At 39.3% G+C, this 25,562-nt stretch overlaps 2 protein-coding genes across 4 annotated transcripts in view; one reads left to right on the forward strand and one right to left on the reverse strand.

The window, feature by feature from the left end:
• On the reverse strand, positions 1-24,573 carry npepps (aminopeptidase puromycin sensitive). 2 transcript variants are annotated; one of them, XM_031741328.2, is made up of 23 exons: positions 24,418-24,573; positions 22,622-22,706; positions 22,357-22,434; positions 22,071-22,192; positions 20,488-20,595; positions 19,234-19,434; positions 18,892-18,988; positions 18,775-18,808; positions 18,030-18,144; positions 16,497-16,661; positions 16,114-16,218; positions 15,967-16,027; positions 15,772-15,881; positions 15,474-15,537; positions 14,646-14,782; positions 13,203-13,337; positions 10,742-10,961; positions 10,152-10,294; positions 5,177-5,233; positions 4,918-5,025; positions 4,268-4,423; positions 3,939-3,986; positions 1-3,073 (listed from the first exon to the last, which is right to left on the reverse strand). In XM_031741328.2, exons 1-23 carry the CDS (start codon positions 24,538-24,540, stop codon positions 2,927-2,929), a joined length of 2,619 nt encoding a protein of 872 aa, XP_031597188.1. In that variant the 5' UTR covers positions 24,541-24,573; the 3' UTR covers positions 1-2,926. The 2 variants fall into 2 exon arrangements, with proteins under 2 accessions (XP_031597188.1, XP_031597187.1); XM_031741327.2 differs by having other exon boundaries at positions 14,646-14,785.
• Positions 23,889-25,562, forward strand: part of mrpl45 (mitochondrial ribosomal protein L45) — a 15,822-nt gene continuing 14,148 nt past the window's right edge. The window contains exon 1 of one of the 2 annotated variants that reach the window (XM_031741338.2): positions 23,889-23,904. Coding sequence is in view for 1 of the 2 variants with exons in the window: in XM_039613718.1 (XP_039469652.1) it covers positions 24,810-24,832 (23 nt within the window). In the remaining variant the exon portion in view is untranslated. Of the gene's footprint in view, positions 23,905-24,764; positions 24,833-25,562 lie in introns of those variants that run through there. The other variant, XM_039613718.1, reaches the window with a different exon arrangement.

The following is a 25,562-nucleotide window of genomic DNA, read 5'->3' on the forward strand; positions in this document are numbered from 1 at the left end:
TTAAATGACTCACTTTTATTTCAGGTAGTGCTTTAGGTCACTTTAAGGCCATACATATGCAATATATTCTTTTTCCTTAAACATATTAAACACATAGGGTGTATTTCTTTTATGCTTTATGGGATAATGACCCACAGCCATAAGTACGGAAAACAGAGAGTATAGAATCTAAATTAGAACTGAAAAAAACTGAAAGAATAGATTTGCAATAAAAAGGGTGGTACAGTGGTGCAGTAATCAGCACCAGCGGTTAAATATCTGTGTCAGCCCTGCGATGCATTTGCAGCTTGTCTGGGGTGTACCCTGCCTTTCACCCTATGATGAGGTAAGTGGAAGACACTTAAAATGCTTTGCACTGATAGACTCGGTAGGTTTGGTGCTTTTGAATAGTGTACATTTTTTCAACCTCGATGCCAAAGGGCTTAAAATATGCAGACAATATTAATAATTTAGTTTAAAATGCCATAAAAATGTAGAACAGCTATGTATAGGCTCTACTCTGCTAATCTCTATCCCATATTGCTCTACTTCTGTATCTCTCGGCTTTGCCAGCATACGTCCTTTTATCATTTAGGTTTCTAGTGCCTGGATGACAACCAGGCTCTGCTGATGAATGTTACTACAATAAGCTTCCCAGAAAGCCTTTTTTTGTAAAAGCCCCTGAACTATGTCCTTAAGGGACAGACACCAGTTACTTTAATAAACTGTATATTTACATTTGCTCCTCATGTTCAACTACAATCAGAGTAATTTAAACATCTGCATGTTCAGTGAACAAGTATTTTTTTACTAAAATGGGGTTTTAACTTTCTATCAGAATTAACCTTTAATAAATCTAGTTTCAGGGAGTTAAGCAGTTGGTGCGCATTCTTCGTCTGGTTGTAATTTGCAGCTAAGAAACAAGCTTACTTGCAAGTTGACGAGTATCTTACGGCTTACGGCTTCAAATTTTGCAGATCTATTGCTGAGCACCTGAGTAAGTGTTGTGGAAAATTTGGAAAAGCAATTCTCATATTTCAGCTAGAGCTAACAGTGAACTGACAGCTAACTGGATCGTCCAAAGCTGGACATGTTTCATTTTTGTATATAGGTTTTCTCTTTAATTTCCTGTGACAAATGACTTCAGCGACACATGTTTAAGTTGTGCTCAAGAAAGATGCTCAGCCACATTGTGAGCAGGCACACACATTCAGTGAGTCCCCTTTTTAACGGTCCCCTTTTCAAAAAAGGAAATTAATTATTCAGTGCGTTTGATTTGATATAATACTATAAATTCAAACTAGGAAAGAAAAGGAAAAAAACTGGCTAGGGTTAACAGGAACATGAGCTGCACGAGTTAAAAATTATATTCTTATGGACGTGCACTCACCCCTCACTCATAAAACTCAACATGTACTGATTTCACATCATTAGTTTTTATAATCCTTTTCCACTTTAATGAACACCAACTGTATTTTTTTTAACAAAAAAAAAAAAAAGAAAGAAAACAAAAAAACCCAACAAATGTTCCAAGGGAGGGGGCGGGGTCGCGACAACAGGTTAGATGACTCGTTGGTATGTTTCCAGAAAAACACATCAAATTGTAAATTCTATAATAGATATACTCGTTCAACAAGTCTGTGTAATCTGTCACATTAGATCCATTTGATGTTTATGAGGAAGTCCTCTATGATCACCGCTTCAGTGCTGAATATTTACTGCAAAACCGGTTGACCGGTTTAAGGCTTCCGAGGTTGACGGCAGGGTCAACGTCGATGTGTCATGCCCGCAAAGTCCGAACTGGGTCTCGCTGGATTCTCAACCCTACGGAGAGGCGTTTCAGGATTTTACTTCAGAAAGAAAAGGCCCCGGTAAGTAGTGTTGTGATCTTTTTCTTTCCTTGTCCTCGGATAACACGATTATCGCAACATTTAAATATATAACTGCATCGCTTTTATAAAAACACGCCTGGACTGTCATTTCATTGTGGGAGAAGGATAAAGAATCTGTGGATGATTTTAACTACACAATCTCTGCTCCACACAGAGCTTGAGGTTTGTTTGTTTTTTTCTTCCTAGGGGGTGTGGCTGGAGTGGAAACAGGTATCCATGAACCTTTCCATTTAATTCTTTGCTAGGAATACTGGCAACAAAAACAAAACAATTTAAAAATAAAATAATGCTTGCATTATACAATTTATAATGTAGTACCATGCTAGCGTTGCTCGCCTCGTCCTAACCATTTATTAGCAATGGAGAATCAGTGCTGTTGGAAACTACAACACACACTATGGTTATTAACCCCATTCTGCCCAGGTTGGTTTTTTTGTTTGTTTTTTTTTTAGTTTACCCAATCACAGCGCCCAAAAGGAAGACCAGGAGGAACGTGTGAGAGAAACAAGAATATGGGAAAGTATCACAGCAAGGAGGACTAAGTGGTATAATTAAAGCAGCAAATGCAGGGAAGAAGAAGAAGAAAAAAAACAAAAACAAACCTCAGACACTTCATGCATTCAGAATGGCAGACAGCAGGAAAAAGGAGGACAGGGTTCACAGTTTTCTCAGCTACGAGCAAAAGTGGATAAAGGGGTGTTTACGGGCTGGTCATGTGACCGTTAGCAGGGTTAGCGATCATTTTGAGGGTCGAGGTGCTTGTGAGACTTAAAAATTGCGTGCTGACTAACAGATGGGTCATCTGCTGATGGACAGAATGGGGATAAAACTACATTCCTGGTCTGTCTAAACTGAATTTTGCTTGTTAACGTAAAAAGAGTCTGTGTTTCCAACACACTGTTAAATTCTTGGCTTTGTCTTCTTGTTTCTTGCAGTTTCTTTAGAGAAATGAAGCCTGCTGCAAAGTACCCTCTGGTCTCCCGCTCTGGTCTGTAGTTGGAGTTGGGGGTTGGGGAGGGACGGGGGTAGGGAGTGGGGGTGACAGGGTTGGTAGTTCAGACGGGGGGTGCTTTGCGCTGGAGTAGATACTGGTGGATGTCTTCTGCATCACGCTTAAGCCAGGCGGCATTGAGGAGGATGTTCTCACAGCACTGCTGCACGGTACGCTCGGCCGCTGGTGCCGGGTGACTCTCAAAGAAACTCTGCAGGGACAGAAAGGAAGGAAAACCTTAACCCCCGTTACATCATATCAATAACAGTAACACTACATCAGATTAATCCATATATTTAAAATCACAGTGCAGAATCTAGATAATAAAGCGGAACAGAACCTCCTACAAACAATAAAGTTTTATATAAAATGGAATTTCGATTTCTTCATGAACTGAACACTTTTACACTTCCTTTTGGAATTCTATTTGCATTTCTCTCATGTGCCAACATTTTCCATAAGACTTCCAGTTTCCTCATTTAGAAATCTGGAGTGGGAAAATGCTTGCGTATTCATAGCAGTAGGGTTTAAGCTGCTCAGGGCAAACAGGCAGAGACAAGCAGGCAACAAGTAAAGTAACAGTTGGCAGAGTGAAGTGGGTGTGCATTGATTTCAACTACAATTTCATTTAGAGCAAATAACTAATAAGCAACTACCAAAGACACCAAAGGATGCTTTGTTTGTTAAAGTAAGTTGGAAATATGATGGGGTGGGAAATATCACATGGAGTAACCTACACTGTTTTCTCAAAATCAGAATTTTTGCCTCATACTCAGAGCCATAGACCCTGACTTCAGGATAGGAATGTACAGATTTAATCACCTATCAGCCTGTTTGGGTCAAAATCTAACCTAAAAAGCTGGATCGATCATCAGCGGCAATGATCCAATCCATTGCATCCCCTTGGTCTTTTTTTCCCCTTTGTTTATTTCACCACACAGCAGAAGTACAGCTAAAGCACTGAGTGTTTAAGTGGTGTAGAAAAGCAATATACAAGAACCATTCCCTTTACCATTCATTTCCTAACAGGAAAAATGAATATAATTTAATTAAATCCCACAAGAAGGAGCGCTCACCTTGACTTCCACAGCCATTTTATCAATAGCAAATCCATCGACTGTGAGCTGCAAAGACACATGAATAAGACAAATGTGAGCAGAATAAAAACAAATAAAACTGATGCACTGATCGGGAACCATTTTTAATTTCGTTGTATCTGTGACAATGACAATAAAAACATTTCTGATTCAAATATTTGTAGCCTGACCAAACACAAGCTCCAAGTTATGAAATAAAAGATAAAAACATAGACACGCGTGTGTGTGTGTGTGTGTCTGTGTGTGTATTTTACAGTGAAATAACCAGAAAACCTCAGGAAACTGTAAATCTCAGGCCCTTTCTTTACCTTGATAAGCCTTGATATGAGAAATCCTCCCTGGTAGCGGTTATAAAGTTCCTCCCAGTTATCCTTGACAAACTTCCAGGCAGCTTTCCTGCCTTGTTTACTGCTTCCTGCCACTCCCCCGATTACTGAAACCGTGTCCTGGGGACGAACGTCTTCCTGTTGGGGATGGGAACATGCAGAGAGAAATAAATTAGCTGTTGTGGTATTTGACAGAAGCCATGTTGGCCTCCATCACACTGCAGCTGGAGAATCATCACAGACTTTTCTACAACTCCTAAACTCCTTTAAAGATGTAACAAGAAAGAATAACATCCAATTTTATCGGTTCACCTTCAGTTTTTATGTAAAGCAGCTTTAACTGTAACTTCCTTTAGTTTTGAGCTGACAGTAACTTCAGCACAAACAGGCACTTCAAGCCAAATGCAACACTTTTCTAAAGCCAATACTCCAAATTTTACTCACTCTAATCTATAAATTCAGTCACACTAAAAACACGACTCAGGGTTACATTTGAAAAAGCTTATAGAATAAAAACACCCCTGAGTCTTTTTATTTGACCATGATTGTAAGTAAATGCCATTCCTTTCTTTTCCTCTATCCTGAGAAATAAAACTAAGCTTGAGAGCTGGCAATTAAAAGGTCTTATGTACCGAGAGGGCAAAGTTGAGCACTTTCTGGATGAGATCGGGGGCAGAGATGGCTCCGAGAACTCGCTCGATTCGATTCTTCTCCTCTTGCATGTCTGCTTGCTTGTGGAGCTGAGGGAGTAGTGACGAAGACACAATGTGACTGTGATTACCCAACTACAGTCACTCAGATCTAACTCCTTTGGAATTATTGGTGCTAAATGACACAGAATATGTCACTCAAACCTTCACAGTGTAAGATGGAGAGATGATGTAGTTTTACCTTCAGCATTGTGTCCAGTGTAGCACTATCTCCATGCTTCAATACTGTTAGATACACCTGTGGGGAAAAAAGACACAGGCAAAAAGATACTTAGACATTATCCTTCAATAAACGTTTAACTGAATTACACTGTAGTATGGTGATGCTGCTATACTGTATTTTGTTGGGCCTTCAAGGTTTTTCCCCCATTACTAGGGCTGCACGATTAATCGTTAGAAAATCGCGATCTCAATTCATACTTATGTGCGATCTCATTTCCAAATGACAACGATTTAAAAAAAAAAAAAAAGACGACGACGATTGTACCGCATTTTGATCCGGGACGTAATCTTCATGAAAACAAGCACTCACTCTTCCTGCTCAACAAATGACAAGGGCGGAGCCTTATACCACGTGATACAGAAGCTGTGCCATGTGATGCTCAAATTGGCAGGGAAAAAACAACGGAGAACACGTCAGGGATGACGAGAAAGTGACAGGAGAAAATCCGTCCCGGTCAACCACCCAAACATCAATAACGGGAACCTTATACAGCGCTTCCCTATACATGTCGAACTCCGCAGGCACAAAGAAATTATGGAGGCTATTACTTATCACCTGACCAAAGATATGGCTCCCATCAACACTGTGCAAAACGAGGGATTTAGGAAAATGATCAACACCCTAGATAAACGCTACACAGTGCCGTCCCGCAACTATTTTTCTATTGTTGCACTACCTGCTCTATACACGCAGTGTCGAGCAACGGTGGAGACGGAATTTCAAGCAGTACAACATTTTGCGGCAACCACAAAATGTGAGACATTTATTGTTTTTATGTTTATTTATTGTTTTTATGTTCAGTCTCAACTGTTATGAAGTTGATGTGCAGTTAATAAGTGCAATAAATATTTATATTGGAAAAGAAAATCGTGAGAGAATCGTGATCTCAATTCTAAGCAAAAAAATCGTGATTCTCATTTTATGCAAAATCGTGCAGCCCTACCCATTACCCTGTATTTTCTAATCACTTTGCACACAAATGAAAGCTTCTGAGATAAGCACCTACAATCTTACCCCTTATAAAGCGAAATGAAATTTTTACCAAAGATCAGGCAAGCCAAGGTCATGTGACCAGCACTTTATTGAAATTCTACCCAAATCTTTACAATCAAACCTCGCCAGTGACAGTAGCGTCGTCTTGGAGGTGAACTTTACAAATAGATGGAAATAAATCCAAAGACTTTCTTTACTTATTTTGTCAATTAAACTGGACTTATTATACTAAACATACTATTTTCCTTTCCTTACAGAACACATCTCCTGTACTGTACTGTAAGATCCTTTATATGTACAGTGCATGCTCACGACAAACAGCTTTTTAAAAAAAATACCGTTGGCTCTATATGATATCACAGAGAGTAGACAGTTTTCTGTGTGAGGAGAGTGCCTCTGTTGATTTACAGCATGTTTCAAGTACATTCATTTTATTGATTGACAGTTTTCTCTGTGCATGTTCTGCTATAATGCCTAATGTGTAAGATACAGCAGCAGATTAAAATAAAGTCAGGGTTCATATGCCTTTTTCAGGGTCAAATTCAAGCACCTTTTAAGCACTTTCCTGGTCTCTTTTCAAGCACATCCCCCCCGCCAAAAAAAAAAAAAAAAGAATGCATGTTTCAATTCGCATCACCTCAGTAAGACCATGTGAAAATTAAAACAAATCATCTTAGGTGAACTTAAACACCTTTGTTCCCCTTTTGTTAAGACATAGAAAAATGCACCACACAAAAATACTGCAAAAGGAAACGGTCGCCTTATATACATAGTAGGGGTGGGTTTTAATAATTGATTCATCGATTAAAATCGATTCTGGCTTGGATAACATGAAATCGATTCATTAAAATCCTGAATCGATTTTTTAATATAAATTTATTTTGCCCGAAACGCCAGAATCTCAGGTGAAACCTCACAAAATTTCAACAACCACCAAACAGCTAAGACAGTAAATGAGAGCAGGTACACGGATTCTGCACAAGGATGTAAACACACAGCGGGGACCCGCGGATCAGAATCAGTGAGATGTTGCCTTTCTCACCTGACGGGCGCTGCAGCTTTAAGCGGCTGCGCGCGCTCCCGCGGACGGCAATCACTTTCTGGCAGACAATCACTTTTTGGCACAACAACTGCACGGACACAGTCGAGGCTGAAAGCCGACAGCTTGCTGATTCTGATGTTTTGGCGGGTCCGCGCTTTGTGTTCACGCCCTTTTTGCGCTGATTCTAAAGCTGTTAGTTTTATCTCTCTCCAAACAATATTGACTGAACCAGCAGCAAAAGAAGATCCAAACTACGCTTCACATAAACATCGTCATGAAATCACTCTGACTTTTACTGTTTTGCTTCCACCATGATAAAAATCACACTTCATGCACAGCTCTCTCTCTCTCTCTCTCTGTCCTTCAAGAACAGTTTCCCGTCTAAAAATCTGTTTTCTGCATTATTCGCTTGCTTGTTCCGCACAAGTCTACCGTTGTTTACAGCGCTGTCGACCGCTTTTTTTTTCCTTTTACATACTTCCGAAAAGAAAACCTAATTTCTGCCGTTCAATACTGAACAAATTTAAACTTTTTAAAATTATGCAAAATACAAAACGCTTAGCCGTGTCTCTAATAACACCGCTGTAACGTCAGAGGTAACGTTCATATGTTGATTAATGGTTTTCTTTCGTTTTTGATGTACTGCAGAATATTTTTATAAAATCTCAGGCCAGGAAAGCCACCTTCATGTTTTTCTGTGTTTTATCTTCAGCTACTTTGACACAAAGGCATCTGCTGTGACGCTCACACCTTTGATAAAGTCTTGCATGTGTCAGCTTCCTTTTTATAGATACAAAAATATGTAAATGTACTGATCTGAATTATAATATTTTTGACTGTCAAAATTTCCCAGATTCAAATCGAATTGAATCGAATCGAATCGAATCGAATCGGGACCTTGTGAATCGGAAACCAATCGATTCTACAAATCAGTGACGATACCCAGCCCTAATACATAGTGTATAAACTCAAAATGCACATTTCACTTAAAAATTAAGATGTGAAAATGTGAACAAATCAACTTGTTAGAGATATTCATCTCCTGTTGAAAAACAAAAAACAAAAAAGAAATAAGTTTTCTCAACAGATATTGATGCTTCTTTCCTGTGTGACAAAAAATAGGAGACAGATGTTTGTTTGTTTTTTAAGTTAATTCCCAATAAAACTGTTTTATTGCTAACTACATTGCTGTCTGTATTATTGCTGAAGTCCTAAATGATCACCTTTAAAGTGTTTGTGCTAATAACATCAAGTCAGACAGGCATGGAGAACAGCACTGACTGGGAGAGGCTTGAACAGATCACATAGTTCAATTTAACATATAAGACTTTAAGAATGCACAAGCATCTACTTAAAATCTATTTAATAATATCACAGATGATAAATTATGTACAATTCCAATGTATTTTGTTCATCTCCCTTAAATAAACAGGCAGCCTTAAAGTATGAAATATTCATATACAAATACATACAAATGTGTCTACTGTCTCAGTGGCTTATAATGCCCCACAGGCCTCAGTGTGAGCTTGAAGACATTTATAATGTTTAAGTAGTTTAATGTGTCGGTGCTGATGATAAACACATTTTGAATGAAAGCTGGGGAACTTTGGTAGCACAGAAACAAGTGGCTATTCTTTGTGACCATATGGATCGGTCCCTCATATCACCATTATTTCACCCAAAGGCACCAAGTTAATACTCAAAAAAGCTGCAGCAATACACACAAATATAAACAGTACTTGGTGACAACTTTGCTTTTAGCCTTTAACCCTCTGGTGTCCAGGGTATAATTGGCCATTTTTGACTACTTTTATAACAACAAAGTTATATGGTACTATTTACCTAAAAATGCAGCCAAGGCTCAGACGTTTTTTATATAACCATTTAAAACTATTTACAGAACAATCAGGTGTTCTGCATCAAATAAGAAGGCACACAAATTATTTATGCAACTCCAAAAATAGTTTTTGTCCACTATAACACAGATGAGAAAAAAAACAGGGATAAACCTGCAGGTCTGACAGCAGGTGTGTCACTCAGCGTTTACACTGCAATCTGCCTTTGGTGGCTTTTTTGCAGCAACTGTGACGTTCACTAGTAGAACTGACACACAAAACAAAACAACGACTACACTACACACTAACTACACAAGACAACACACTAACTTGAGACTCCAAACACGGTTAACGTCACAAATCTCTCACGTATCAAAACTCTCCCTCTCTCTCTTTCGCTCACTCGCTCTCTCTCGCCGGTCACTCCTAAAACTTCTCCCTCTTCCCAAACAACCAAATGCCACATGTTGCCATATCATTTTTTGATTGGTTGACATAGTAAATTTTTCCAACAATAGTGAAAGAGTGTTTTTTCTTTTTCTTTTTTCACTCACAAGCCAAGTGTGTTTGCTAGCGCTCTCCTTACAAAACGCCGTTTTTACCGTTTCTTCCCGGAGTAAACGCCACTGTTTTATTCAAAAAAACCAAAAAACAAACAAACATCGGTTTTATGTGGCCTATCAACACAATTTAAAAACTGGTATATAATTTGAAGTCCGCACGTTCGACCCAAGATGAAATGGAGACTCTGGGTCCGTCGACCCCAGAGGGTTAATCAGAAAGCCTTAAGTTGGCTAGTTATGTATCGGGCTAAAAAAATAAAATAATAATAAAAAAAAAAAAAAAAAGGTGGAAGAAGATATTCAGCTCTGGGCTGCTGTCAGGTCTTGCTTATGTCCACATTTTAAAATGTGACCTTTTTTGTTTTATTAATCTGATTTATTTACAGGAACTGTTGCAACACCATCTGTTTTAGCAACTAGAAGCAAAACATGCTGATTAGTGTGAATACCATCTGACACTGTTCGTTACCAAAGTGCCTGCGCAAGCACGCTGAACTTACCGGACTTCTCAGGTCTGCAGGTAAAACCTGCTTGCCATCCACGTGATCCTTGAATCTCCGCCGGGCCTCTTCCAGTGTGGGTTTGTGTCCTGCCTTACCCAGTTTCCCCAGAACCAGGCTTCTCAACAGAGCATCCAGGTGACCTGTAGCACACAAAGATAGCCCCCCTTAGGTTACTCCATTACTCATGGGCAGAGCTTTTTCACACTAATTTCGGTCAGTCATCTTATCCAACCTGTCTCCAAAGCAGGAAGATGACAGTGGAAACAAAAGCAGAACCTGGGACAGTTACGAGTTTAGTTATGGTTCAGTAAGTTCAAGTAACCGAAAAGCTCATCTGATAACAGGGAAGCTCTCATGGCCTAAAAAAAGAAAAGCTCATTTTTTCTACTGCTATTTTGTACCAAAACATTTTCAAGTTTCAAAATAAAGGTCAAATATTTTACTTCCTACTCTTTAAATTTCTGCACTTTCTACAAATTTTAAAAAGACTACTCTCAATTTAAATATTAATAACAAGGAAAGGAATGGAGCAGCTCTAAGGAAGATGTGAACACCTTGAATGCAATCTCTCTACAACGCCTTCTCACCTTCCCCCGGTTTACTGTCCCAGCCGAGCTTGAGGCCAATGGGAGTAAAGAGGTCCCGGATGAACTCCTGGATTTCCTCGTGAAAGTCGGTGTGGGACAGCAGAGAAGACAACACTCCCAGGTTGCAGCTCAGGTCACTCCACACTGTGTAGTTGGGCTCATTGAGAAAGGCTTCCATCAGCTTCAGTACCTCCACTGTGCTGATCATCCCTGCACGAGACTGAGGCCACAAATCAATTAGAAACGAAAACATCACGGCAGGATGAAAGCCTTGTGTTTTATGGTGGATGTTATAGTTTTTCAAGGTGAAGGGTTTCTGTACAAAAATTAACTTAATAACCACATTTGAAGTCTCAAACTGCAGGTGCGAAAGGAAAAGTTGTGCAACAATGGTACTAACACTAACAATAAAGCATTTCATAGAAAACAAAGAATGGATTTTTTTCTAAGAAACGTGGATCCATTTCCTTAACTGCCTCAGGGTCAGAAGAAATGCTTTTCCAGTAAAGTGACTGTGTGTCAGGTTAGTTTCTTGGCAAGTTTGAAGTCAGGGTTAGAATATATTTCCAAAAAGAGAAGAAACATGAATAAACGAGCACTTTTTGTCACCATACGGCCACATGAGCTTGTTTTTACGTCCAAAACAATAAGGTTTGAGTTTAGTGAAGATGGACGAAACCTGTTGTGTTGTTCTCTTTCAAAGGAGAATAAGTGAAGAGATTTATGATTAGCTGCCGTTTGATCTTGTGAACATTACTCCTATCACACAGTGTCAACATCTAATTTGACTGCAATAAAAGTTCAGGAAAATTCCAATCCTTTGATAATGCTGCAGATAAGAGCAAAGAAAGAGTTAGAGTAAAGAAGGAAGCATAAAGGTCTGATATGAATCCAAAACCACTTTGTGTTGAGCCAGTGGGAAGGAAGCAGAGGACGAATGAAGAGTTTGCCAGTGCGTTTAATTTGTTACAACACAACCAAGTCAGGTTGGAAACACAAATTACATAAAATGTTATAGCTGGGGGTTAAAGTGGTCCAGAAGAATCTGGAACAACATTCCAGCAGCTTCAGTAATGACTATTTAAATCTCATAGACAGATTAATGTATATTACTATCAAAGAGTTCATTTTGCAGCCTGGTGTTGCTTCCAGTAACAACATGGTGATACTGGCTCAGTAATAAGAAAGTAATGACATCCCACGGCCAGCTTATAGCTTCAACACATCTCATCTCTGTGATCTGATGCATCTAAAAAGCACTTTAGAAGAAAAGTGAGCATAAACAGAATAATATCTTAAGTAGCAGGTCATTTCATTTTGCTCAACAAATACCAAACACACAATGTTTCTATGTAAGTTGCCAAAAAAGGAATCTGCTAGCTAAATGTATAGCTGCTGTAATTCCCAAAGAGAGAAAAATCTTAATGTTAATGTTAAAGTAAGGACTGCTCAGGAAGTGACATTTCATAAACTGGAAAGTTAAATCTTTCGATCCTTATGCATTTTGCAGTTTTTAAGCCAGTTACTGGATTTAAACATGTGGTGCTGCTCAAGTTACGTTTTTGTCAAATGTCTTGCAAACAAATTAAAGTTTAATTAATTTATGTTATTCAAAGTTTGTAGGAAATACTGTACTAGACACTAGGTTTAGTGCAAGCTAAACTGGTTAGTTTCCAGTAATGTGGTGAAATTTACAGCTCAGTATTAATTCATCCAAGGTCACAGATATTGATTTATAATCAAGGTGATGATACAGAGAGTCAATCACAAATTTACTTTATACCAGCTTTAGAGTCTAGAAGCTGACCATGTGAGTCATGTAGCTCTGGAAAAGTCTGCTTCTATCTGTCACTGACCTCTAGCAACACTATGTTCAGAAGTGTTGAAAATAATTAATAGAAAGATTCATCATAAGCCATTCACAATTTTAAATTAAATATCTATGGGGGCATATAGAGACATGCTGTGTCACCTAATAGAAGTTGATAGTGTTACAAAACTGATCATTAGAAAACATTTTTGTCTCTTTCTTTCTAGCTGAAAACTGTTGTGCTGATTAAAGACACAATAAATGAGCTGCTTCTACAAAAAGAGACACAAAGCAGGAAAAAAAACAACGAGCTTCATTAGCTAGATCCGCTCATTATTCCCAATTAGTCACATCCACTCTTTGATGCAACACTTCCATTATAATTTCAGATCATGTAATAAATAAATCTACTAATAAGAAACAGTTGAACTTGTCTGACTTTCTGGGTTTTTTTTCCACTTTCATGTCTCTTCGCTCTTCCTGCTCCCTTGTACTGTAAACCAGGTGGCTGTTTACTCTAGAAGGGAGTGGATTTCCTTTCTACATTCACAAGTAGTTAGCTTTGCAGCCGATTACATTCTGCTGTGAACAAAATGAAGGAAATACTATTCTTTAATTGTTTTGTTTCCCAGCTGTGTGTGTGTGGCTTACAAGGGAGAAGAGGTCATTCTGCAGTCCCAGTCGGTCCACAGGCTGCAGGCTGAGGTCTCTGATTCCTGGGAGCAAACTCTCCAGCATGGACGAGCTGTACTGGATGCGATAGAAGCCCACAGTGCCGGGGTTGATCTGTAAAACAGCAGAAAGACAAGTCTGAGTCAGACTGTGGGAAATTTGGGCTCTTACCATTTTTACCCTTTACACTGAGTGCTGAGCACCAGCACGGCTTAAACACTATCAGAATAAATACTAACATTCAAGAGATTAATCAACAATAAGCATGCCGTGATGAATGAATTAATTTTTTTCAGGTGAATAAAAATGAGACAATAGTGAACAGCAGGCCTCCAATCACTATTCTCCACTACTTCCATCACAACTGACTCTAAACTGCACTGGATACCTATAGTTAGATCTAGCAGTAATGGGATTTCAACATATTGTTTGCATCAACTGTGAAGCACTGACCCATTTAAAAACATTGCGTTTACCATGCTTACTTCCTGAGGAACTGTTAAACAGACTCGACAGCTGCACTAATTTGCAAGTCACATTCATAAGCAGCTAAACAAGTCCATCCTTGTCCTTGCCAATTTACACCGTGGTCATTATTTTAATGACCAGACAAAAGAATAAATATAGCTGCTTAAACTGTTCCTTTGAGAGTGATCTGAGTTCATAGAAAAAGTGTTATTTGACTCTGTGATGATTACATGCTTACAGCTCGTCCTCCCAGCTGACAATAAGGAACTCAGTCTGTTAACTCTATTTCAACTTTAAAAGTTACTTTTAATGAAAAGACGACAAACTGACGCATCTTCTCTCATTAATTCTTAAACTCAGTCTGCAGCTGTTGCAAGGGTCGAAATGACACAATCTGGCTTCAATTTACAAATAACGCAAATGATATCAGGTCTTACTATGCATATCTTGGAATGCACTCTGGCCTACAGAATTAATACTACTGTTTCAGATATCTTTATATATGTATACAGAAGATGGCCATGGTGATGTAAGGCGAGGTAATGTAAAATACTAGAATTTTATATGGGCCATTAGTACAATAACCCCAGAGTATACCATAGTATTGACATTAAAAAGCTCAAAATGATACCAACACCACAAAACAGTTCAGTGGCTTGAATTACCAAAGAAATCTAGCAGACTGTGTCAGGATTCATGTGCCAGCCAAAGTAGCCATACCCCTATTTTGAAGCGTTATTGAAGCTGAGGTAACCCCTGTACACTTGTCATGAAGATCAAAACCGACAGAGTCCAAATCTGATTTTTTTTGCACATGGCTGTAAACATGTATCATCTGCTGTAAAATCTGGGGTTGTAACTTTTTGGCACCAGCTTTAAGTGACCTGAAGTATTTTACCGTTTTGGTGGTGGCATCATTTTTCAGTCCAGGATATTATTGCTTAGGGACCTCACCTTGATCCACTGGTCTGGGCCAACGCTATTCAGAGTGATGGTGGTCTCCTGTCTGTCCAGCAGAACCTTGAGCTTGGTGCATTTGGGGTCCTCACTGGTACAAATACTAATGGGGACCATCCAGCTGGGGCAGTTTTCTTCTGTTCAGCAGACAAATGATGGAGCCACCACAGGAGGATTAGATTCAAAGTGTTTTTCTCAACTCATAAAAAAAATAATAACCTTAGGTCTGCATTTAGTTAGCTAGCTACTTTCAGCTGCTCCCTTGTTACAAGGGATTCCCACAACAGGCAGCTACACATTTTCTTATTCAGCACATTTTTTAGCCAGATATCTTGATGCATTCTCAATCATCCAGGAAAGTAAATCTCCAAAAGTTGAATCTGTTCATCTGGACGTAGCGTTTTGTGGGAGAAACGTTTCGTCACTCATCCAAGTGACTTCTTCAGTCTCAGCTGACTGCAGGTTTCCCCAAACCTTATAAACAGTCCATATTACATTGACCTCACAGCCCATTGTTCCTTCAGTGGGCTGGTTTCAGTCATTATGCAAATGTACTGTTTATAAGGTTTGGGGAAACCTGCAGTCAGCTGAGACTGAAGAAGTCACTTGGATGAGTGACGAAACGTTTCTCCCACAAAACGCTACGTCCAGATGAACAGATTCAACTTTTGGAGTTTTAGCCAGATACACTTCCTGACACAACCCTGAAGGGGTTGGAATTGAACCAGTGACCTTACACTTGCTAACCAAATCTGGTAACCACTGCATCTAATGGATTTGGTAAATCCACATTTTTACCAGGGAATGTCTGTGACAAACACTCACCATTATGTGGTCCACTGGCACAGAACTTCTTCTGCGATATCTTGAGGATGCGGTCATCACCTTGCTAAAAATAATATCATGAATATCACAGTCAAGGCACGAATGAATGTCACAGCAGAAAAGAACCAAATGCTAGAAGGCTGTAGGTGTAGAATGAATGTATTGATGTCACTGTGTAAAACACAGTTTATGTATCATGTTTGGCTTAGGCGAGTTTCAAAATCAACTTCAGCGGTAGTCACAAGCAGTTCAACAAATAGAAGTGCATAACCTGAGTCAAACAATCAGATTAGCTCACCTGTTCCTGGTCAACGGCTATTATGGGGAAGCCCATTTGCTTGGTCCATGAGCCCATCACTGCAGCAATGGGTTTCCCACTGGCCTGTTCCAAACAGTCCCATAGGTCCTCTGTGGGAGACAGGAAGAAGTCAAAAGAGTGACTCCACACAACGACTTCACGTAAAGGAAAAGTATTTCCTGTATGTGCGCTTACCTGTTGATGCATTTTTATGTTGGAACTTCAAAAGATAGGCGTTCATTCCTTTCCTAAAGTCCTTCAACGAACGAGAAAGACAAGTACATTCATAAATATTAAACATCACGCTGGAAACAACAACAGACACCACATCAGACAACATACCTCATCTCCAATGTAGTTGTGCAACATGCGGATCACTGACGCTCCTTTGCTGTAGGAGATGGCATCAAAGATTTCGTCGACCTCTGATGGATGGCCCACATTCACCTTCAGAGCAAAACACAAAAACATAACTGGGTGTTACGAAGCTGACAGAAGGCCATACAGAGCAACATACACCGACCTTAATATATCTAATTTTATCTGTCCTTCAACACACTCAGTAATTAAGAAAAGATTATGTGGGTTGTGAATGTGAAATGGAGATGTTAAGGTGGGCTTACATCCTAGTGATATGGTATCAATAAAATCACGTTTTTCCTCCAAAGAGACAAGAAGTTTTTTTTAAGTGACTCCCTGTGTACATCTTGGATTTCAACGCTCACCTCTATGGGATGGCTGCTGTCCAGTGCGTCCAGATCCAGAGCGCGGGTGTAGTCGGCCGAGACAAACTGAGTCCAGATGTCATATTCTGGGAAGCAGTGGTCCACACACAGATACTCAATCCAGGATGCAAACCCCTCATTGAGCCACAGATGGGTCCACCATTCCTGCACACAAACACAGACAGGCACTAAGATGAGACCGTCCTCCAAGTCCTTCAAAACGAAATGGAGCACAACCAAACAAATTACAGTCATTCCTGAAGCACGACGAGTTTCCCAAAGGTAAAATAGGAAACATTTACTAGTTTGTTTTCCATTATGGACAAAGTTTCTTCACATCGTTGCAACTTGAGTTCACAAAGATCATCTTCAAACTGCACCCCAAAGCTACATTACCTACATTAAATGCTAACATACGTTTGGATATCAATCAATTTATCCACCTATCACAGGAAATTCCTTTGTTAGAGCAGGTAAAAATGAAGATAACCACAACCTTTAACAAGAAGAGTTCAACCAGGGTAGTATATAGCTCAATAAAAGAAGCAGACCAAATTACTAGATTGTGGACTACCTCAAGCCAGAAAAGCCATTGCACTATGTTGGAGTATGGATGCACCTTCCATGGGACTCTGAAAGAAGGAAATTCCAGATTCTCCAGGCTTGGAAAGACTAATATACATTGCCAAGGGCAAACAACGGGACTTTTTTCAATATCTGGAAGCCACAGATGAACACCATACGGACCGGAAGCGGAGGTTATTCATGAAAAAGGGGGGGAATCTTGTCCCTATTACTTGCAAGGGTTTTTTTTGTATCATTGTGACAGCTATGTTCATTTCTACACTTGATTAGGATGCATGCAGGTTTGAAGTTTGTGTGTGTGTGTGTGAGAGAGGGAGAGAGAGAGAGAGAGAGAGAGAGAGAATGGGAGGGGGTTTAAATGTCTGTTTGTGTTGTATAAAAGAAAATTACAATAAAGATATATGAGAAAAATAAATGATACCATTATAAATTGGTGTAAAAATGACTTAATGTTATAAACACAATACATATACAGATATTTAAATTCATATGCATATCTATTTATACAGTATGCATAAAGAGCATGACAAAAAAAATAAGTCAGGCTCTACTTTTTCTAATATTTTGAGATACAAATCAAATACTTTAATATCAGTTTCACATTCTTATGGAGAGTGCAGCGTCTGTATCAACAAGAAATTAAATTCGAGACATTTTTTAATGCCATGAATTGAAGGACTGTGTAACCAGACACCTGAGGACAGTTTAGAGATTAAGACCAAATAAATAAGATGGACTGATTTCATCAGAGATTTACATTTTGTCTTCTTCAACTTACAGTTTAAAAAATGTCGTCCAATTTGTGTTTTTGTTTTTTTTTAATAAATACTGTTCGAGGTTTTGTTATTACTACATTTGTTACGCTTTTAACAAATGTTTTTTAAAACAGGAATAGATAATTTTCTGTTCTGTGTGTGTATAACTGGTGTCAGTTTATAGCTTTTTTACCATGGTGACCAAATTTCCAAACCACTGGTGGGCGAGTTCATGTCCAACCACCAGTGCCACCCACTGCCTGGAGGATGAGCAGGAATTCTTCGGGTCAATTAGCAATGCTGTCTCCCTGAAAAACAGCATAAACTCGAGGTTAATACAAAGACAGCTGAAAGTCGACGATTCGTCTGCAACCTTTCCCCTCGCTCATCTGTCTACAGTCCCATCGCCTTCTGTGCAGTTTATCAAGGCACTTCAATCTATTTGAGGATGTTAAATGAATGCAGCTCTGTGTTAAGCAGATAGCAGCTGAATACCTGACAGGTGGTGGCACATTCAGCTAAGCACAAAGCAATTAAAAAGCCATTAGGGCTGTCATCCATAAAGACAAACGTGCCATTTTCTCAATGAGTCTAACAACTGTTAAAGCCTGATTACACTCATGTTTAATCACATAGTTTATAAATGTCAGAGCAGGCTGCAAACCACAATTTCATAGACTTCACAGAAATATTTTCAAAGTGCTCGTTTATTCTAATTAACAGCCCAAGACCCAAAGACAATATATTTACAGAAAAGAGAGAGATGAAAAATCTCCCATCTGAGCCACAGCCTCTAGAAATTATATCCTGGGTGGAAACAGACTTTATCTGCTTGTAGTTATGCTATTATTATATGCCTATTCATTATAAATACTGCGCACACACTCACTCTGAATTTAGCCAAATTAAAATATCTTATTTTGTTCTGTAAAGCTTACCTGTAGGTAACAAGGCCCCAGTTCTCCATGGCACCTGAATGGGAGGAAGAAGAAAGCGTTTCAGTTTGACTTTAACCATTTCCAAACTTCCACATGTAAGAATCTAGAGCTACTCACCAGCAGCGAAATCAGCAATAGCTATGAGATCAATTTTAGGCAGCGGATAAGGAACACTGAAGTAGTCATTGTAGAAAGGTAAGGTCTTAGTTGCAACCTGCAGTAAAAAGATAAAATAAAATAAAAGATTCGAATAAAATAAAACGGAAAAGCACTTGTGTTTGATTCGGTGTCAGTAAACATCCAGCAGATCCACGTCATATAAACGCTGGTTAATTTGTCTGTTTTCTCATTCTGCTTACGGACAAACTTTTTACTTCAAGGTCAAACCATAAAACAGTGAATAAACCGACAGGTTGGGTTCAGCTCTGTAAATGTGGTATGTTTCAACAACAGCCTTACCTCCAGGGCAAATTTCCCTTGTTCAGCCTTTCCAACCGGTGTATAGACGCGTACCATTACACCATCTGATGACTGGCTTTCCACATAGTCATATTCACCAATGACAAAAGCTACAAGGTATGTGGACATGATGGGTGTGGTGGCAAACTTGACTTCGACGAGGTTTTCATCATCTGGGTGTGGCTTTCGATCAATGACATTCTGGAGAGAAGATCGATCCACAATTAAAAAACTAAATATTCTCAGAAGTGAATATGGCTGAAGTGTGTACTGAAAATGATTCAGTTTAACCAGCTGATGGACAAAATATAGAAGCAAAAAGAAACAAGTAACTGACTGTATAAATCAAAACCCTTGGGTTTGTACCAAAAGTAACCCTAACACTACAATTTCTTTGTACACGTACAAAGACAATAAAGGGTCATTCTATTCTGTTCTATTCTATTCTAAAGCCAAGTTCACAAATAAACGATCGTCTTAAATAAATACTGAGTAGGACACATTTTGCAAGAGTTGACAGCGACTGCAGAAATAACACTGTGCTCACAACTTTAGAGGTCAAAGCAGAAAATAAACTGCAGCAGGCATATAAACACAAAAAGGTCCTGAGATGGAGTAGCCTACGTCTGTGCTCAGTTCATAATTCACATGCATGACAGTTTTAGTCTTTCAATTAATACCATTATCCAGGGTCCTATGATTACAGTTGTCTTTCTTTTTCTTTCTATTTATTTATAACTAATTTTTACCCTTTCTACTAAAAGAAGCCATGAAAAAATATCATTATTAAAGAAAGAGTGCATTAATGTCATTCGTATTAAATTGTCAGAAAGAGGCAAATTTAACTTCACGGTCACTGCCCAGATGGACCGCATTAGCCTGGAGGGGCGTTGCGTTTTAAATAATCAGAGCCAGATGATGCTGTCTGATTAATTTAGGCTGTAAAGTCGTTCAGTTAAAATTGCAGAAAACAGTACACAAGATAAACACATGATACTTACTAAAATTTCCTTATAGTGACAAAACTGTATGTATACAGTAGTTAGACTTCAGACAGAGCTGTTCATATTTAGCCAGAGGAAGAGTACACAGTGACTGTCTGCCCTCTGTTATGTAAGCTACACAGAAAAAAGAGAGGGAAAAGAAAGGAGGGAAAACACAGACATGCATAAAGGAGCCCTGGCAGCAGAGAGTGACTTGGTCACTGTGGGGTCTGCACTTCCTCGGAGGGAGGAGTGGACATATGACACGTACCATATTTGACAAGGCTACTCGGTCCTTGGGAACTATCAAAGTGATGTCAAAGGTGGCTTTGATAGCTGGCTCATCCCAACAGGGGAAAGCTCTGCGAGCATCCGTGGCCTGGAGAAACAGGGGTATGAGGGGCAGAGGGGAAAAAGACAGATTGTGAGACAAGGTGTGTTGGGTCCAGACGAGGCCAGGCTGTGTTTATGTTCAGATCACACACAGAGACCAAGCGCATCTTAAATATGCCTCTCATATTCCACCTTCTGGTCTTTTTGAAACCAGCTGCAAGAGACTTCACTTCTGGTAAAACTTAATGTTTATATTAAGTATACAAATAACTGTCACAAATAGAAACTTAAACCAACATACATACTTATCCATACACACCTTCATTTTTCCATTCAGCAGTGCAAAGTGACAGGCTGTCACTTTACGCTGCAAACAGTCCCACACACTTATTTTTAGCAGGAAACAATTCACCTGAAGACTTTTGGCGTGGTCATGTAACCTGTTTCCTGATGTACAGAAACATACCTATGGCATATGCGTCTCTTCTTTTAGATATATGACAGTTCTATGTTTCCCAAACCAACAAGCTTGGCCAGTTGGAGTGACTGACATAAGTATACAAGCATGAAAGCATTTGAGCGAGTGCGGTTGAACTTCACTCTCAACCTCAACTTTCACTACTCCCTTTTTGTGAACAGCTGACTGGAGTCATCATTTTAATCACAAATGAGACCCTGGTGTTTTCTTAACCTATCCCATCTTCTTAAAGCATATCGTATACACTATAAGTATTTCTTTGAAAATAAATCCAAACAGAAGCAAGATAGCTACACTGAATAATAGGAAATTAGAGCTACATAGATTTTTTGCACTTGTTTCACTTCAGCTGAGTGTGAAAATATTCACCTTTTCAGCTTTTTCTTTCTCTTTAACTGTGAGTGTAGCTCCTCACGAACTCGCATGCAGAGGAACAGGTGAGAGTTATGTGAAGTGAAGATAATAGAGTTGATGACAACTTGTTAAGTTACTGTAAGTGCAAGAACTGCTTCCTGAAAAATCTTAAGCCCAAGATGAGAACAAGGAAAAGCAAACTTTAGTGAGCTTTTCAACAGTTGGTAACTCACTCGGTCAGTGACTGTGTTTAACAGAAATTATCGCAAGCAAATACAGAAAAACTTTGCATGCACAAAATACTTTGAGTGTATAGGATATTTTTATAGCATTTATTTTGAGGTGAAAAAGAAACTTTTAATCTGTGAAATGCATCTGTATAAAGAAAGATCCTCTTTATCTTCCAGCTACACACACTGCAGAAGAAAAGCCTACATGTAAATTACAGCCTGATATCCTGCACAGTTGGTTCTGATAAAGGTGTCCTGGTCAGTGTCTGCGCTTAATTGGCCAACTTCTGACAAGCAAAACTAGAGCGTATCAAATAGAACAAACTGTGAGATACTACTCTGAATAGCAAAAACAGCCACATGACTTGCATGCCTCTCTGTTTTGCAACACAGGCAACTAAAGTGTTAAGCAATACACACAACTTCTTCAAGTATTTTCCACTGAGGCCACTCACTCACCTCAAACTGTGTGACAGCAGCATAGCGAATCTCTCCAGTAGGAGATGTATATTTACTTCTATAGAATCCTTTCATTTTGTCGTTCAGTTCCCCGACAAAGTCGATCTTCAACGTGCCGAAGCCTGGGGTGACGTGCACAGAGAGAGACACACTGTTTGTACAGCCATCACCACAGGGGAGGTGAATAATAACAGTAATGATCATCCGTATGATCGTCCTTGTTATTCTTCAACAGTCATACAGACGGTTGCTTCAGAAGCAGGGACAGCCAACAGTCTCTTCTTACCTTTCTGTAGAGCACTGGGAAATGAAAGGGTGACTTTCTCATCCTCATTTTGGTAGTTAAATCCCGTCGCATTAATTTCTAAAAGGCACAAATTTAAAAAAGAAGATCAGAACATGTTGAGAACTCACGCTGTTGGCTTTGGGGAATGATGCTATTAAGGATTTTCAATCCTGAAATCAAATAAGATGGCTAGAAGTGACACTGTCATTCACAACAATGCCATTCATAAAAACAAAAACAAGGTTTCACTGAGTCTGACCCTCACCTTCTCCTCCCTGTGGTACAAAGGAAGCTGTGATGATGTCGATGTCAGCACAGTTCATCACAATCTGATTTGTAGCTTGTGTAACCTGTAAATATTGACATAAAACACCTCAACTTAGACTCTTTGCTGTGCCTTAATGTCTACATTTTCAGTAAAACACAGCACCTGCAAGTATCAGGAAGAGTTCAAGTTTAATTTTGGAACTACATCAATGGACCAAACTGTACCAGTGAGTGTGAATTCAAATTGAACCTGTTTAGATTGCAAACACAGCAAATCTAATTTACAGACAAAAAATACAGCATTGAAGGGAATCAATAGTTAGTGAAGGGAAATGAAAACAAAAACACAAGACAGGTAGACAACTAGGGGACTCTGAGTTGTGTGCAAAAAGCAGACGTTAATCCCCAACATAGAGGGAAAAACACAAACATTCACAGTTTGAGCAATGCTATTTAAGATACATGGAAGCTGAGAGTATACAGTACTTGTGTACAAGTTCGTTTGTCTACCAAAACTGAACTGGTCATAAAAAAAGCAAACTCTTTAAAGGCATTTGGAGCCTAATTTTAATGGGCAAATCATGTCACAGTTAATCAGTTTGCATAAAAACCCAAGTTGCCAAGAGTTCTTCATGGAAAAAAACTGTACCTATGCTTTGCTTTTGCAACAACACCTTATAAAATTTGAGCGCCATTAATGGTTGGCTATTACGTCATGTAAAAATTTGTTGTGTTGTTTTTCCAGGTGCCCTTTTGCGTACCAAAGGTTTACCAGTGTCTTGTTAATCTTTTTAACAGATGACTCTTCCTGACAATGAAGCACTTTACACTACCATTAGTGGTGTAAAGCATATAAAGCATATCATAAAGCATATAAGGTTAATCTTGGAAATAGTGCATATTTAGACAGCGTCTGTGATCTGACTTGATTGCTGTGAAAATGTGCGTTAAGTAACTGTTTACAACCAGGCGAAGGTGTTGGCACACTCAACTAACAGGTGTCTGGACAATGGCACCATTTATACACAGGTTAAACAAACAGAGACTCTTTTTACGTCCTACATAGTATCCAGTCTACAAAGTACAGCCATTTTATCGATAGATACAAGTGAACACAAGATACAGTAGCAAACGTACCGAAAGGACTTTTAAACCCTTGTCATTTTACTGTGCTCACGGTTTATGTTAATGTATAACGTACAACTTCACCTAGTTCAACCGTATTAGTGGGACTGGGGTGGGAGGGGGCTACACGATGTTGCCATGATTTAGCAAACGCTGGTGAGTATTGGCTGGGTGCTAGATAGCGCCTTACCAGTTTCACGAGTCGCCACTTATTGAGTATCAGCATCAAAAGCAATGGGTTGTTGCTACGAGAGGTTACCGTTACTGGTATACACCAAGCTCTTCTTAAAACACAACTTAGCGCACTGCCTGCCACTGGCAGATGGCTAACAGGTAGCTAGGCTAACATGAGAGTGCAACTCTGCGGCACGGGACTGTTGTGCTAGCTAGTCCGGATCAGCTTACTGTTAGTCACAGAAACATAACGTGGTTGTTTCTTTTTCATTCATTGGTTTAATTCGTCCAAATTGAGCCCGTCAGAACATTTAACACGTTGCAGCTTACATTAGCTAACGCGTACAATAATGACAGCTAGTGGGCTAGTGGCTAACAATTTGTCGTAATTAGCTAGCAACTGGTAACGTTAGCTGGTCAGATTACATAACGAGATCCCCGCCATGCACAGATAAATCCATTTGTGTATCTACAGGGGTGTCGTGGTCAACGTACCTCCACCAAAGCCTCCAGCTTCCCTTCAAAAGTGAAGTCGATCAGGTCAGGCTTCAAAGACAAGCCATAGTTGACGGGGTAAACGTCAGTAGGTAGCCGTACGAAGGGCCTCCTTTCGGGCATGGTTCCTATATTTTGGTTGCTTGCGCTCACGAAGACGGTGCTGTGTGTAATGCTGGCTATCGCTCTGAGTTTTATTAACACGGATCTGGCTACAACGGGCCTCGACAGTGAGGACTGGCAGCAAGTAGTGACTCTGGGCGAATGACAACGGAACCGTGCGGCCCAGAAGCAACAACATCAACTGAAACCCTCTCAGCACTGCCAGCTACAGATCTCTCCTCTCACACATAGCCCAAACAACTCCACTAACCCTGCGTCGACCTACAGACATGCGACGTCATCACGTTCCAACGTACGCACTGAACGTGTGTGTGTGTGTGTGTGTGGTCACGCACAAACTGTACTATACATACACGCGACAGTAATATTATCAAAAACCTTTGACAGAAAGATTTTTATATTGTTTCATGCTTTTTTGTATGTTTTCTTTTTCTGTATATTAATTTAAATCTTTTTTTCCAGCGAAATAATGAACAAACTGAGACTTGTTACACGTTTGTTGTTGATATTGATATTTTGTTGTTGTACAATCTGGGGCGTACCAATCAGATCTCAGCACATGGCTAGGATCGTTAAATGGGCATCGTATAGAAGATTAGAACAATTTTTAAACAGGGGAGTCTGTAGGTGATCAACATGTAATCAAAAAGTCTGACTTGTGGCTATTTGTTTAAACTATCATTACTGTCATTACACTGTTGACTTTCTTGATACTTAAGGGATTCCTTATCAAGTAACAGTGTTAGAAAGATATGATTTATACCAGAAATATGAACTCTGTGTTCTATATGTCAGAATTACATGTGCATTAACATGTGACAAAGGTTCTCATTTAACAAACATAAACAAAGGTAGCATGTCAAGTTTGAAGTCTCCTTCAATTGTCATTTTTCTGTGGAAACACAACTTTACTCTCTCAAGTGTTGCCTTGATACATTGTTCTCTTGTCAGTGTCATTTTACACAGCTGTCATCCCTAACAAGCTAGCCACTATATGGATATTATTACAAAGTTTCATTTTT

This window comes from Oreochromis aureus, linkage group 6 (assembly GCF_013358895.1).
Source record: "Oreochromis aureus strain Israel breed Guangdong linkage group 6, ZZ_aureus, whole genome shotgun sequence".
In the NCBI taxonomy this organism is placed as follows: Eukaryota; Metazoa; Chordata; class Actinopteri; order Cichliformes; family Cichlidae; genus Oreochromis; species Oreochromis aureus.